The 14,408-nt window shown below is 40.2% G+C and overlaps 1 protein-coding gene across 1 annotated transcript in view; it reads right to left on the bottom strand.

The window, feature by feature from the left end:
* The window catches only part of LOC311146368 (vasoactive intestinal polypeptide receptor 2-like), a gene marked incomplete at both ends in the record, with an annotated part of 53,906 nt that overhangs the window by 12,979 nt on the left and 26,519 nt on the right, over positions 1-14,408 (bottom strand). Inside the window, one exon of the mRNA XM_084182854.1 lies at positions 7,858-7,949. Coding sequence (XP_084038980.1) covers positions 7,858-7,949 — 92 coding nt within the window. The remainder of the gene's footprint in view (positions 1-7,857; positions 7,950-14,408) is intronic.

A 14,408-nucleotide genomic window follows, 5' to 3' on the forward strand; every position in this document is an offset into this window, starting at 1 on the left:
CTTTATTCAGAGCCAGTGGCAGGTCATTAGTAAGGCTTGAAAAAAGGGGCCTAGACAGCTGCCCGGGGGAATTCCTGATTCTACCTGGATTATGTTGGAGAGGCTTCCATTAAAGAACACCCTCTGTGTTCTGGTAGACAGGTAACTCTCTATCCACAATATAGCAGGGGATGTAAAGCTATAACACATACGTTTTTCCAGCAGCAGATTATTATCGATAATGTCAAAAGCTGCACTCAAGTCTAACAAAACAGCGCCCACAATATTTGTATTATCAATTTCTCTCAACCAATCATTAGTCTTTTTTTCTTTCTTTTTTTTTCAACTTTATTTAACCAGGTAAGCCAGTTGAGAACAAGTTCTCATTTACAACTGCGACCTGCCCAAGATAAAGCAAAGCAGTGCAATAAAAACAACAACAACACAGAGTTACACATGGGATAAAACAAAACATACAGTCAATAACACAATAGAACATCTATATACAGTGTGTGCAAATGTAGTAAGTTATGGAGGTAAGGCAATAAATAGGCCATTGTGCAAAATAATTACAATTTAGTATTAACACTGGAGTGATAGATGTGCAGAAGATGATGTGCAAATAGAGATACTGGGGTGCAAATGAGCAAAATAAATAACAATATGGGGATGAGGTAGTTGGGTGGGCTAATTACAGATGGGCTGTGTACAGGTGCAGTGATCGGTAAGCTGCTCTGACAACTGATGCTTAAAGTTAGTGAGGGAGATAAGAGTCTCCAGCTTCAGAGATTTTTGCAGTTCGTTCCAGTCATTAGCAGCAGAGAACTGGATGGAATGGCGGCCAAAGGAGGTGTTGGCTTTGGGGATGACCAGTGAGATATACCTGCTGGAGCGCATACTACGGTTGGGTGTTGATATGGTGACCAATTAGCTAAGATAAGGCAGGGATTTGCCTAGCAGTGATTTATAGATGACCTGGAGCCAGTGGGTTTGGCGACGAATATGTAGTGAGGGCCAGCCAACGAGAGCGTACAGGTCACAATGGTGGGTAGTATATGGGGCTTTAGTGACAAAACGGATGGCACTGTGATAGAGTACATCCTATTTGCTGAGTAGAGTGTTGGAGGCTATTTTGTAAATGACATCACCAAAGTCAAGGATTGGTAGGGTAGGATAGTCCGTTTTACGAGGGCATGTTTGGTAGCATGAGTGATAGAGGCTTTGTTGCGAAATAGGAAGCCGATTCTAGATTTAACTTTGGATTGGAGATGCTTAATGTGAGTGCCGTACATGTTGAATGCCCTTCCCTATAAGCGTGTTGAAAATCTGTTTTAAAATTTGTTTACTGTGAAATAGCATTGTATCTGGTCAATCACAATTTTTTCCAAAACTAACAGGCTGATTGGTCTGCTGTTTGATCCAGTAAAGGGTGCTTTGCTATTCGGCCCCCGCACATTGACTCTATACCCCCTGTATATAGCCTCCCTACTGTTATTTTATTTTACTGCTGCTCTTTAATTTTTATTTTTATTTGATTTTTTACTTATCTATTTTTTACTTAACACTTATTTTTCTTAAAACGGCATTGTTGGTTAAGGGCTTGTAAGTAAGCATTTCACTGTAAGGTCTACACCTGTTGTATTCGGCGCATGTGGCAAATACAATTTGATTTGATTTGAATGACTTTTACTTCCCTCCAGGCCTGAGGGCACACACTTTCCTGTAGGCTTAGATTGAAGAGATGGCAAATAGGAGTGGCAAAATTGTCCGCAATCATCCTTAGTAATTTTCCATCCAAGTTGTCAGACCCAGGTGGCTTCTCATTGTTGATAGACAACAATCATTTTTTTCATCTCTTTGACACACTTTACTGAATTCAAAATTACAAAGCTTGTCTTTCATAATTCGTTCAGTTAGGCATGGATGTGTAGGTACAGAATTTGTTTTTGGCATGTCATGCTTAAGTTTGCTAATTGTGCCAATGAAAAAATAATTAAAGTGGAGGGCAAGATCAGTGGGTTTTGTGATGAATGAGCCATCTGATTCAATGAATGAAAGAGCTGAGTTCACGTTTTTGCCCAAAATGAAACTTAAGGTTCTCCAAAGCTTTTTACTATCATTCTTTAGGCTCTATTTTCAGCTGCCGCTAGAATCAAACGCACGTTAATTTCCAATTTCATTATGTTTTTATTTTACTAGGCAAGTCAGTTAAGAACAAATTATTGTTTACAATGACAGCCTACCCCGGCCAAACCCAGACAACGCTGGGCCAATTGAGCGCCGCCCTATGGAACTCCCAATCACAGTCGGTTTGTGATACAGCCTGAAATCTAACCAGGGTCTGTAGTGACGCCTCTAGCATTGAGATGCAGTGCCTTAGACCACTCGGGAGCCCGATGTAAAAACTGGCGCACTTACAGTTAAAGTTGGAAGTTTACATACACTTAGGTTGGAGTCATTAAAAGTAGTTTTTCAACCACTCCACAAATTTCTTGTTAACAAACTATAGTTTTGGCAAGTCGGTTAGGACATCTACTTTGTGCATGATACAAGTAATTTTTCCAACAATTGTTTACAGACAGATTATTTCACTTATAATTCACTGTATCACAATTCCAGTGGGTCAGAAGTTGGTACACTAAGTTGACTGTGCCTTTAAACAGCTTGGAAAATTCCAGAAAATGAGGTCAAGGCTTTAGAAGCTTCTGATAGACTTATAGACATAATTTGAGTCAATTGGAGGTGTACCTGTGGATGTATTTCAAGGCCTACCTTCAAACTCAGTGCCTCTTTGCTTGACATCATGGGAAAATCAAAAGAAATCAGCCAAGACCTCAGAAAAAAAATTGTAGACCTCCACAGGTTTGGTTCATCCTTGGGAGCAATTTCCAAATGCCTGAAGGTACCACGTTCATCTGTACAAACAATAGTACACAAGTATAAACACCATGGGACCACGCAGCCGTCATACCGCTAAGGAAGGAGACGCGTTCTGTCTACTAGAGATGAACGTACTTAGGTGCTAAAAATGCAAATCAATCCCAGAACAACAGCAAAGGACCTTGTGGAGATGCTGGAGGAAAGAGGTACAAACATATCTATATCCCAGTAAAACAAGTCCTATATCGACATAACCTGAAAGGCCGCTCAGCAAGGAAGAAGTCACTGCTCCAAAACCGCCATAAAAAAGCCAGACTACGGTTTGCAACTGCACATGGGGACAAAGATCGTACTTTTTGGAGAATTGTCCTCTGGTCTGATGAAACAAAAATAGAACTGTTTGGCCATTATGACCATCGTTATGTTTGGAGGAAAAAGGGGGTTGCTTGCAAGCCGAAGAACACCATCCCAACCGTGGAGCACGGGGGTGGCAGCATCATGCTGTGGGGGTGCTTTGCTGCAGGAGGGACTGGTGCACTTCACAAAATAGATGGCATCATGAGGAAGGAAAATTATGTGGATATATTGAAGCAACATCTCAAGACATCAGTCAGGAAGTTAAAGCTTTGTCGCAAATGGGTCTTCCAAATGGACAATGACCCCAAGCATACTTCCAAAGTTGTGGAAAAATGTCTTAAGGACAACAAAGTCAAGGTATTGGAGTGGCCATCACAAAGCCCTGACCTCAATCCTATAGAAAATGTGTGGGCAGAACTGAAAAAGCGTGGGCGAGCAAGGAGGCTTACAAACCTGACTCAGTTACACCAGCTCTGTCAGGAGGAATGGGCCAAAATTCACCCAACTTATTGTGGGAAGCTTGTGGAAGGCTACCCAAAACGTTTGACCCAAGTTAAACAATTTAAAGGCAATGCTACCAAATACTAATTGAGTGTATGTAAACTTCTGACCCACTGGAAATGTGATGAAAGAAATACAAGCTGAAATAAATCATTCTCTCTACTATTATTCTGACAATTCACATTCTTAAAATAAAGTGGTGATCCTAACTGACCTAAGACAGGGAATTTTTACTAGGATTAAATGTCAGGAATTGTGAAAAATTGAGTTTAAATGTATTTGGCTACGTTGTATGTGAACTTCCGACTTCAACTGTACCTGTCTTATATCAGCTCGCTTGCACTCAGATGGGCAGGGTGGAAATATTTTAAGTGTGTCCTTAAAAACACGATCCAAAGTGCTAATTTCAGGCAGCGCTGACACAGATATTTAAGACCAACCAAAATATGGTTTTAGCCTTATGGCATGAATTTTGACAGCTGAAACGCAATTTATCCAGCCGCGGTGCACACTGTCCATATGCGCATGGAACAAGAATAGCCTAATGGTGCCTGTATACTTCGTATTTAGAAACATAAAAACTCGTGTTTTTTCCCATTTCGTTTTATTGTATTAAAAACCAAGTATAGCCTCCCCTCCTCTCAATTAAGGCTTTTTTTGTCTGCCCAATGCAATCGTGAGGCAGTCAAGACTGCCGATAAAAGATTTGGCTCCTGAGAACGCTTGGAAATAAATATGAATCACCAAAGCTTTATTAAAATATCAATTTTGAGAGGAGTAAAACAGTGAGCTGATATTCCCTTTGTATCTATGCATTGTAGGTTGTATCTATGCATTGTAGGCAGGCCAACATTATTTTAGCCATGCAGGTCAGGTTTTGGATGTGCTTAAAACCACCTCCATGATGTAGGCTAAGTGTCCATGCCCGTCATGAAACGAGAGATGAGAACCTCTGTGAATAACGGTGAATCTCGTATTTTGAAGTTATCTGTAACCTGTAAAAATGGCTTGTTTTCCGTTTCATATGTTCAAAACCCCTCCCTGAGGCCTACTATAACGAAGGCTGGTCCAACAGCAATGAGTGTCTTTTTTATCCTGACGATTAGCATTACATTTTACATTTATTTATTGTTGTTGTTTTTATAAAAACTGCTTTTTTTTTTTTTTTTTACGTTATTACAACCAAACTTATTAGAATTATTCACCTTTCTGGTTTTATGGTGACAACGTCCGTGGCGCGCTTGCAATGCAACTTCTGGAGATATGTGAATGCGATCTGATCTGTAAAATGGTTCCGATTATGTTCATAAAACATAGGCCTATTTGGGAGCAGTATAACGGTGGGTGGACATTCTCCCTTTCTCTTTATATTGGATCTTTGTCCAGCTACTGTGAAAAGTTTGGATGTGCATAAAACCCTCCATAATCTGCGTTGTTTTAATATTATATGCCCACGGGGAGAAATGACGGTGCCTGTAAATGTAACATAGCCTATTTAAAACAAGTTGTTGCTTTGTTTAGAATTTGATTATAATTATTTGTTCTCTTTTTAGGCCTTATCAATCATTCTTTTAATCTTGCTTATTGACCATGTTTGGCATGTCCATGCTCAGACATAATGCAATTTATAGGAGGCCTAGCCTGTGAAGGCTATTGAAGCCATGCAATTACTTAGAACAATGTGGACTGCAAATGGGTTCAAGTTAACGTATTTAGCAAAGATAGGTCTACATTTTGTTATTTCGTTTCTGTAAACCATTGAACAAATTATAACGGACTAACATTGGAATTGGAGTTGATTCCAAGGCAATACATAAAAGACCGTAAATACACAACTTGAAGCAACCACATATTTCGCCATGGAGCACGTTCTGATTGGCCAGTGAGGGGCCAAGCCTCCACACAACCACAATCACTACTGTACATCGGATGGATTTGGATACTGCTTTAGAGCAGATTTTTGCAGCATTAGTAAAGGTGTGATCAATACATGTGGATGATTTCTTTCCTGTGCTGTTTATAAATACCCTGATAGGTTGACAGATAACCTGAACCAGGTTGCAGCTTTTTTCTGAGTGGACAGCTTGATGAAAGCCAGTTAATATTTAGGTGACTCAGAAAATATACCTCTCTCTCATTGTTAAGACAAACACAAGGAGTGACAAGGAGTTGGCATTATAGTACAAACAGACTGGCACTCAGGCTAGAGGTTACATCCCAGAAGGGGGTTCCCGAAGAGCTTGCACTATATTGGTAATCGCAGGGGCATCGTTTGGTACTTCTTGCCAATCCTCCACTTTCAAGAATTCCTGGCTTCACTATTGCTTGCAGGCATTGCAAAAGTTCTGAACTCTCAGTGTGAAACAAGTCATTGTGGAAACATGTGTTCCTATCTATTTTATTTAGTGAGAGAAGAAGAATTTTCCATTCCGAAAGATTGGACATGGCCTTAACATGGAAGAACAGGGAGAAAGGCTTGGGTGAGAGTACAGTTGGTGAATTTCACGGATGAATGGCCACTAGAGGAAAACATTTCAGCGCATTAAATATTTAGAAAAGTAGGAGTTCTTTTTTCAGATGGAGATCAGTAGAGTGCCAATAGTGGCCCTGTGATCCAGACCAGTGGTGCCTCTTAGATAACCTCCAATAGAATAGAGCGAAGAGAGCACAATAGGCTGTTCGAGGTCATGCCTCAATCTGAATGAAGCAAATGAATCGTAGGGAATCGTGGCCAGCAATTGAACTACAGTCAGAATTCCAAATAAGAATGATTGTTAGGAGTATTATTTAAATGGCCTTAAATGAATGGGTCATTTGTTAGTATGATTGCTCTTTTTCAGGGCTCATCTCTGGTTCAGCTTTCTTCAAAGAAGATTGCTCTGATCAAATGCTGGGCAGTATCAGTGGAATAGCAGTATGAATCATCACTCTTCTTCTTTTTTCCTCCTTGAACATTGCTGCTACTTGGCCTCTTATTAACATCTGCTGTATTGGGCCAACCAGGAGGACAGTAATTTGGAGTCTGCATCCCAGATGGCATCCTATTCCCCACAGAGCTCTGGTCGAAATCAATGCACTATATAGGAAATAGCAGGGTGCCATTTGGGACACACCTGGTGCAATGTTTAGATTGAGGAGACAGCAGGGTGCCACGGTGAACAGGATTTTTTATTTAGCCTTCAAGGCGCCTGTGTTTCATCTGTATTTCAAGGCATCAGTTGGATTTGAGCACACACACACACACGCACACACGCACACACGCACACACATACACACATACACACACACAAACACACACACACACACACACACACACACACATACACACACACACACACACACACACACTTCACCTTCCCTATCAAAACAGACCCAGGACAGAATTTCCATGCATTGAACAAAGGGTTCTACTGCTAGTTTTCATTATCAGCATGAGGGCTTTCACACCCAGAAATCAGACCACAAACTAAATAAAATGTTATATTATATAAAACAACCTAAAATCAATCACACACGATCATTGTCATGTTCCTCTCTATAATGTCCAATGTATCAACACATTGATTGCAATATCTGATATATGATAGACTACAGTATTGTATTTCCAAACACAGATACTTGCATGTCATATCATGTATTGTTTCTTGGTCAAACTGTGAACAATGATACAACACCAGAGAGACCAGAGGCCTAGAGATCTAGAACACCAGAGATCAGAAACCTAGAGATCTAGAACACCAGAGAGACCAGATACCTAATGATCTAGAACACCAGAGAGACCAGAGACCTAGATATCTAGAACACCAGAGAGACCAGAGACCTAGAGATCTAGAACACCAGAGACCAGGAACCTGGAGATCTAGAACACCAGAGAGACCAGAGATCTAGAAACCAGAGAACGGAAATCTAGAGATCTAGAACACCAGAGAGACCAGATACCTAAAGATTTAGAACACCAGAGAGACCAGAGACCTAGAGATCTAGAACACCAGAGGCCAGAGACCTAGAGATCTAGAACACCAGAGAGACCAGATACCTAGAGATCTAGAACACCAGAGACTAGATACCTAGAGATCTAGAACACCAGAGAGACCAGAGACCTAGAGATGTAGAACTCTCAGAGAACATCACCCTGCTTACCTTATCATGCTTTTCCTCTGCCCCACACACACTGGTTATTTGGGGGAAAACTTCAGACCATCCGTCCTCTGTACAGTTCTTACTTATGTTTCCTGTAGGTAGGAGAAAAACATTGCTTTTGTCAGTTAAATGTTTATATTGCCTCATCTCTAAAACACTTATAAATGGTTATCCGGCCCCTTTATTCCTTTCATAAATCATAGTCAAAGAAAAATGCAGCATGTTTTTTTGTAGAAACAATTATTTTATTTATCTGGTAAGTGAGTCTGATGTAGGATATTTCTTCTGCTAAGATGATCCTCCTTTGTATGCCCACTCAAGTCGACGAAAAAGTTTGTGTAATTTGCTACACATGACTTCACACACAACCCCTAAGTGGTTGCTCAGTAGCTGTGATTCCGTTTAAAGCATGACGCATGATGGCTTCCATTAAAGTTTCATTCAACAGGTTCTTATTTACAGTGTTGTCAAATTATTCTAAAAGACATTCAGACAGTCTTGTCAAGTGCAAATAGATGTCATTTTGAGAGAGTTTTTTCACAAAAACTTTTCTCTTTGGGAAGCGAAAGTGTTCCATGTTTAATTGAAAGAGCCTTTGACTTAGTCAGTTGAGTAGGGCCCCTTGTAGCTCAGTTGGTAGAGCACGGCACTTGCAACGCAAGGGTTGTGGGTTCGATTCCCACGAATGGCCAGTATGAAAAATGTATGCACTCACTAACTGTAAGTCGCTATGGATAAGAGCGTCTGCTAAATGAGTATTGAATGAATCCAGTATGTAATGTAATGTAATGTAATGTACTTCGCCACACAGTTGTAGGACTACAACCACAGGCCTCTTTCTTTCTCTGCTCCTTTGAATGTCACACTCCATCAGTCTACTCTACACAGACCCTGCCACAGCAGCCTACCTAGTTGTAGGCTTGACGGGTGCTATAGGGATCCCAGAGGTTTCTGTTACAAAGAAATCTTCTAAGCCAATTTACATGGCCAACTCGTCCTCTCCAAATCAATTTCACACAGCTACATTTACTCGGAGGCATCTTGAATGTGGGGCGTTCAACATAGGACTGGAACCTGTCTTCATGTAAATACAATGATCTTACAGTAATCTATCATCTATCATACTCTTTGTCTGGGTCATTTGTTTATAATGAATGAAGTATCAGTGCAGATTCGTCTAGACTGTCACCAGTAGTGATGGGTAGGACGAGAGCTCCACAGAATCCTAGTCTGCCACATGGGCCATTGGAGATTGTGGAGTGAGCAGAAATGATTAATTTTGCCTCTAGTCCATGCAGTGCAGAACATACTGTATCATTCCCTGAACTTGGCTTGGTGCAATTCACCATGATTCAGTGGAGAATTGTGCCATAGTATATAGGCTACAAAAGAACGATATATACTTGTGGCCCATTTTTGTCTCTGGCTTTCAATGCGCTCCAACAGTAGAACATCTACATTACACTGATCTGTGTACCTCTGTAATTCTGTGAAATTTGAAATATTGGTCTGATGTGAATCCAAATCCTGAAAATGGTGTGAGCTCTAACCGGAAAGATGCGTACATAACATTGTAGTGTAGCTGTAACAGTGGTGTGTATTCTTGGGTGCCAAGGAAAGCCACGCTTCCCCCCAAAAATGACCAAGAAAAAAAGAAACAAAATGATGTATATTTCGTCTCGCTGTGTTTCATAAATGTTCTTCAATTCGCAAGAGGTTGAATTTATCTCACCGGAGAAAGCATCCAAGCGAACGAAACAGCGCCCCTCTGTCTCTGTATGTGTAGCCCATCTATGCTGTCAGGTCAAAAAGAGTATGACATTGTTGCCACCCGTAGCACTGAGTTTTGGCCTCCCTTGATAAAACAATTATAAAATAATAGCCAATCAGTGTTGAGCTAAATTGAGTGAGCTCAGCTTTGAATAGTCCTGGCGCACCCAAAAAAAGTTTCATGGGAAGCCCGTTTGGATTTGGCTTTACACCAATCACATCACATTAGAAGCCAAATGTCATTGACAGAAAACTTGAATTGTTGCATCTCGTTGTGTCGTTGTCCTCTGGTGGCTAGCTAGCTATCTAAAATCGTCCCTTTCCTAAATTAGCCATGGATGGAGATAGGGATTTGGTTTTACTTAATTCTCCATACTGGCCAATGATTATAACAGTCATCATGTAGCTAGATGTAGTAACGTTAGGCTAATGTTAACTAGCTGTCCTGGCTGTCACGAATTCAGCCGAGGCTGCCCCTCCTCCTTGCTCGGGCAGGTTTCGCTGTTTGTCGTCACCGGCTTACTAGCCACTACCGCTCCATTTATCATCACTCCATTTGTCTTATCTTGTCTTGTCAATCACACACACCTGGTACTCATTCCCTCATTACTCTGTGTATAAGTGTTCCCTCTGCCCCCTTGTCCTTTGTGAGTGATTGTTCATTGTGAGAGTGAGTAGCACGGTTGAGCTACTCTTTCCTTGTATGTAGCCAAGGTGGATTTTTCCCTTGTGCTAGTTTCGTTTTGACGATTGCTGCGCTTTATTCATGTACACTGAATAAACTCTGGATTTCGGTGTTTTACCTCCTGCGCCTGACGCCGTCATTCACACCTCATCACACTGGCGCACTGTTGCCCATGAAAGGAAGTTAAGGCTAGCGAGAAAGTTAGCAAAAATAGATAAGATCTTTCTACCATGGAAAGGTAAATACCTGTCAATTTGTGGGAAAATCACCTTGATTAACTCTTTAGTATTATCCCAGTTTACCTGTTTGCTTATAGTCTTGCCTACGCCTAGCGAACAGTTTTTTAAATTATATGAGAAAAAGCTATTCAATTTTATTTGTAACAGCAAGCCAGACAAAATTAAACGGGCCTATTTATATAATGAATATGAACTCGGAGGACAGAAATTATTAAATATTAAAGCATTAGGCCTATCACTAAAAGCTTCAGTCATACAAAAGTTATACTTAAATTCGAACTGGTTCTCTAGCAAATTAGTAAGATTGTCTCACCCATGTTCAAGAATGGCCTTTTTCCCTTTATTCAGATTGCAACCTCACAGTTTCAGTTATTTGAAAAGGAAATAATCTCTCAAATATCACTATTTCTAAAACAAGCCATAGAAAGTTGGTTGCAATTTCAATTTAATCCTCCAGAAACGACAGAACAAATAATGCAACAAATATTGTGGTTAAACTCAAATATACAAATTGATTATAATCTTCGTAAATGATATCATCGGTAGGATTGGTGGAGTTATGTCGCACATGCAGCTAACAAAAACATATGGAAATGTCTGCTCTACCCAAAATCACAACCAAATAATTGCAGCATTACCGCAAAAAATGTAAGAGGAAAGTGAAAGGGGGAAAATGTAAGGAACTTGTCTGTCGGCCTTGCATTAAAGAACATAATTGGTTAAAGAAAACTGTGATAAATAACAAAGTATACCAGTTTCATTTAAGGACCAAAGGATTGACAGCCGTCCCATATAGATTGCAAAATAGTTGGGAAGAGATTTTTGACATACCTATCCCATGGCATAGTGTTTATGAACTGATACGCAAAACGACACCGGATTCAAAACGTATAATTTTTCAATTTAAATTATTATATAAAATTCTTATATATAATATAGAATGTTATTTATATGGGGGATACATTTATTTTTATTTTTTTACATTTTTAGTCATTTAGCAGACGCTCTTATCCAGAGCGACTTACAGTTAGTGAGTGCATACATTTTCATACTGGCCCCCCGTGGGAAACGAACCCACAACCCTGGCGTTGCAAGCACCATGCTCTACCAACTGAGCTACACGGGGCCCAATCTTCCCAGCTCTGCAGATTTTACTGCGAAGAGACAGAATCATTAGATCATTTGTTTTGGTACTGTCCATTTGTAGCTTGTTTTTGGACACAGGTCCAGGAATGGCTAAAGGATTGCAATATTTACCTGGAGCTAACCCTGCAGATAGCATTACTGGGTGATCTGAAAAGTCATAGTCAATCGATCAATAATATAATCAAACTTTTAGCAAAAATGTTTATTTTCAATTTACAATCTGTAGAAACAATGAGAATAGAAAGGTTCAGAACTTTTGTAAAACCTCACAGTACAGTTGAAAAATATATGGCAAATAGAAATCCAATATGGATGGGGTTAAGAGATAGATGGGTGATGTTGAATGGAGTTGAAGGATGGGACTAATAACAACTAACAACAACTAATAACAACAAGATAACTAATAATGTAAGCATACTGTGTCCATAATAAGTATATAGGTTATAGGTTGAGAGCTTTTGTGAAAGAGCACAGTTAGAAAGATATGGCATATAGAAGCAAACCGTATGGACATCATCAAAATAATCGGAGAGCTTGAGGGTAGAGGAAGTTCATGAGTAAAAACAAACAAAATATAATTATTGTAAAATTGACTGTGTCCATAAAATGTATATAGTATGTATAAGCTGGAAGTAGAGGCCTAAGCATTGTTGTTCACTAGTTTACTCCAATTAGGGAAGGGGTGGTGGGGTTGGAAAGTAATAAAGGGAAATATATTTTAAAAAAGGAAATGTATATGTATGTGTATATATGTATGTATGTGTATATATATGCGAGAAAAAAACCATATGGGGGATTGGAAGTGATACAGACAATTACATTGATGGAAGTTACAATCTGCAATATTAAAGCTGATCTATCCCCTAAAAAAAATAAGAAGAAAAAAAAAAGAAAATGGCTAGCGAGCAAGTATTTTAGCCAAGTAGTCTAGAACAACAAAAACTTAAAGTGTGTACTGTATGACAGAGTCATAGACCATTTAGGCAACATGAAAGAGGTGGATGGCATTGGCGTTTCTCCAGAAGTAGGGTGAGTCAACATGTTTTTTCTACTTGCACACGCATGCACACACACACATAAATCATTACCATGGACAGCCACATCATATTAAGCTTTTGTTGATTGGACTAAATCGTTTTTTGATATGGGGGATACATACAGTGGGGAAAAAATGTATTTAGTCAGCCACCAATTGTGCAAGTTCTCCCACTTAAAAAGATGAGAGAGGCCTGTAATTTTCATCATAGGTACACGTCACATTGTAGGATTTTTAATGAATTTATTTGCAAATTATGGTGGAAAATAAGTATTTGATCAATAACAAAAGTTTCTCAATACTTTGTTATATACCCTTTGTTGGCAATGACACAGGTCAAACGTTTTCTGTAAGTCTTCACAAGGTTTTCACACACTGTTGCTGGTATTTTGGCCCATTCCTCCATGCAGATCTCCTCTAGAGCAGTGATGTTTTGGGGCTGTCGCTGGGCAACACGGACTTTCAACTCCCTCCAAAGATTTTCTATGGGGTTGAGATCTGGAGACTGGCTAGGCCACTCCAGGACCTTGAAATGCTTCTTACGAAGCCACTCCTTCGTTGCCCGGGCGGTGTGTTTGGGATCATTGTCATGCTGAAAGACCCAGCCACGTTTCATCTTCAATGCCCTTGCTGATGGAAGGAGGTTTTCACTCAAAATCTCACGATACATGGCCCCATTCATTCTTTACTTTACACGGATCAGTCGTCCTGGTCCCTTTGCAGAAAAACAGCCCCAAAGCATGATGTTTCCACCCCCATGCTTCACAGTAGGCATGGTGTTCTTTGGATGCAACTCAGCATTCTTTGTCCTCCAAACACGACGAGTTGAGTTTTTACCAAAAAGTTCTATTTTGGTTTCATCTGACCATATGACATTCTCCCAATCCTCTTCTGGATCATCCAAATGCACTCTAGCAAACTTCAGACGGGCCTGGACATGTACTGGCTTAAGCAGGGGGACACGTCTGGCACTGCAGGATTTGAGTCCCTGGCGGCGTAGTGTGTTACTGATGGTAGGCTTTGTTACTTTGGTCCCAGCTCTCTGCAGGTCATTCACTAGGTCCCCCCGTGTGGTTCTGGGATTTTTGCTCACCGTTCTTGTGATCATTTTGACCCCACGGGGTGAGATCTTGCGTGGAGCCCCAGATCGAGGGAGATTATCAGTGGTCTTGTATGTCTTCCATTTCCTAATAATTGCTCCCACAGTTGATTTCTTCAAACCAAGCTGCTTACCTATTGCAGATTCAGTCTTCCCAGCCTGGTGCAGGTCTACAATTTTGTTTCTGGTGTCCTTTGACAGCTCTTTGGTCTTGGCCATAGTGGAGTTTGGAGTGTGACTGTTTGAGGTTGTGGACAGGTGTCTTTTATACTGATAACAAGTTCAAACAGGTGCCATTAATACAGGTAACGAGTGGAGGACAGAGGAGCCTCTTAAAGAAGAAGTTACAGGTCTGTGAGAGCCAGAAATCTTGCTTGTTTGTAGGTGACCAAATACTTATTTTCCACCATAATTTGCAAATAAATTCATAAAAAATCCTACAATGTGATTTTCTTTTTTTTTTTCTCATTTTGTCTGTCATAGTTGACGTGTACCTATGATGAAAATTACATGCCTCTCTCATCTTTTTAAGTGGGAGAACTTGCACAATTGGTGGCTGACTAAATACTTTTTTCC

This window comes from Coregonus lavaretus (assembly GCF_964263955.1).
Source record: "Coregonus lavaretus genome assembly, chromosome: 19".
Lineage (NCBI taxonomy): Eukaryota > Metazoa > Chordata > Actinopteri > Salmoniformes > Salmonidae > Coregonus > Coregonus lavaretus.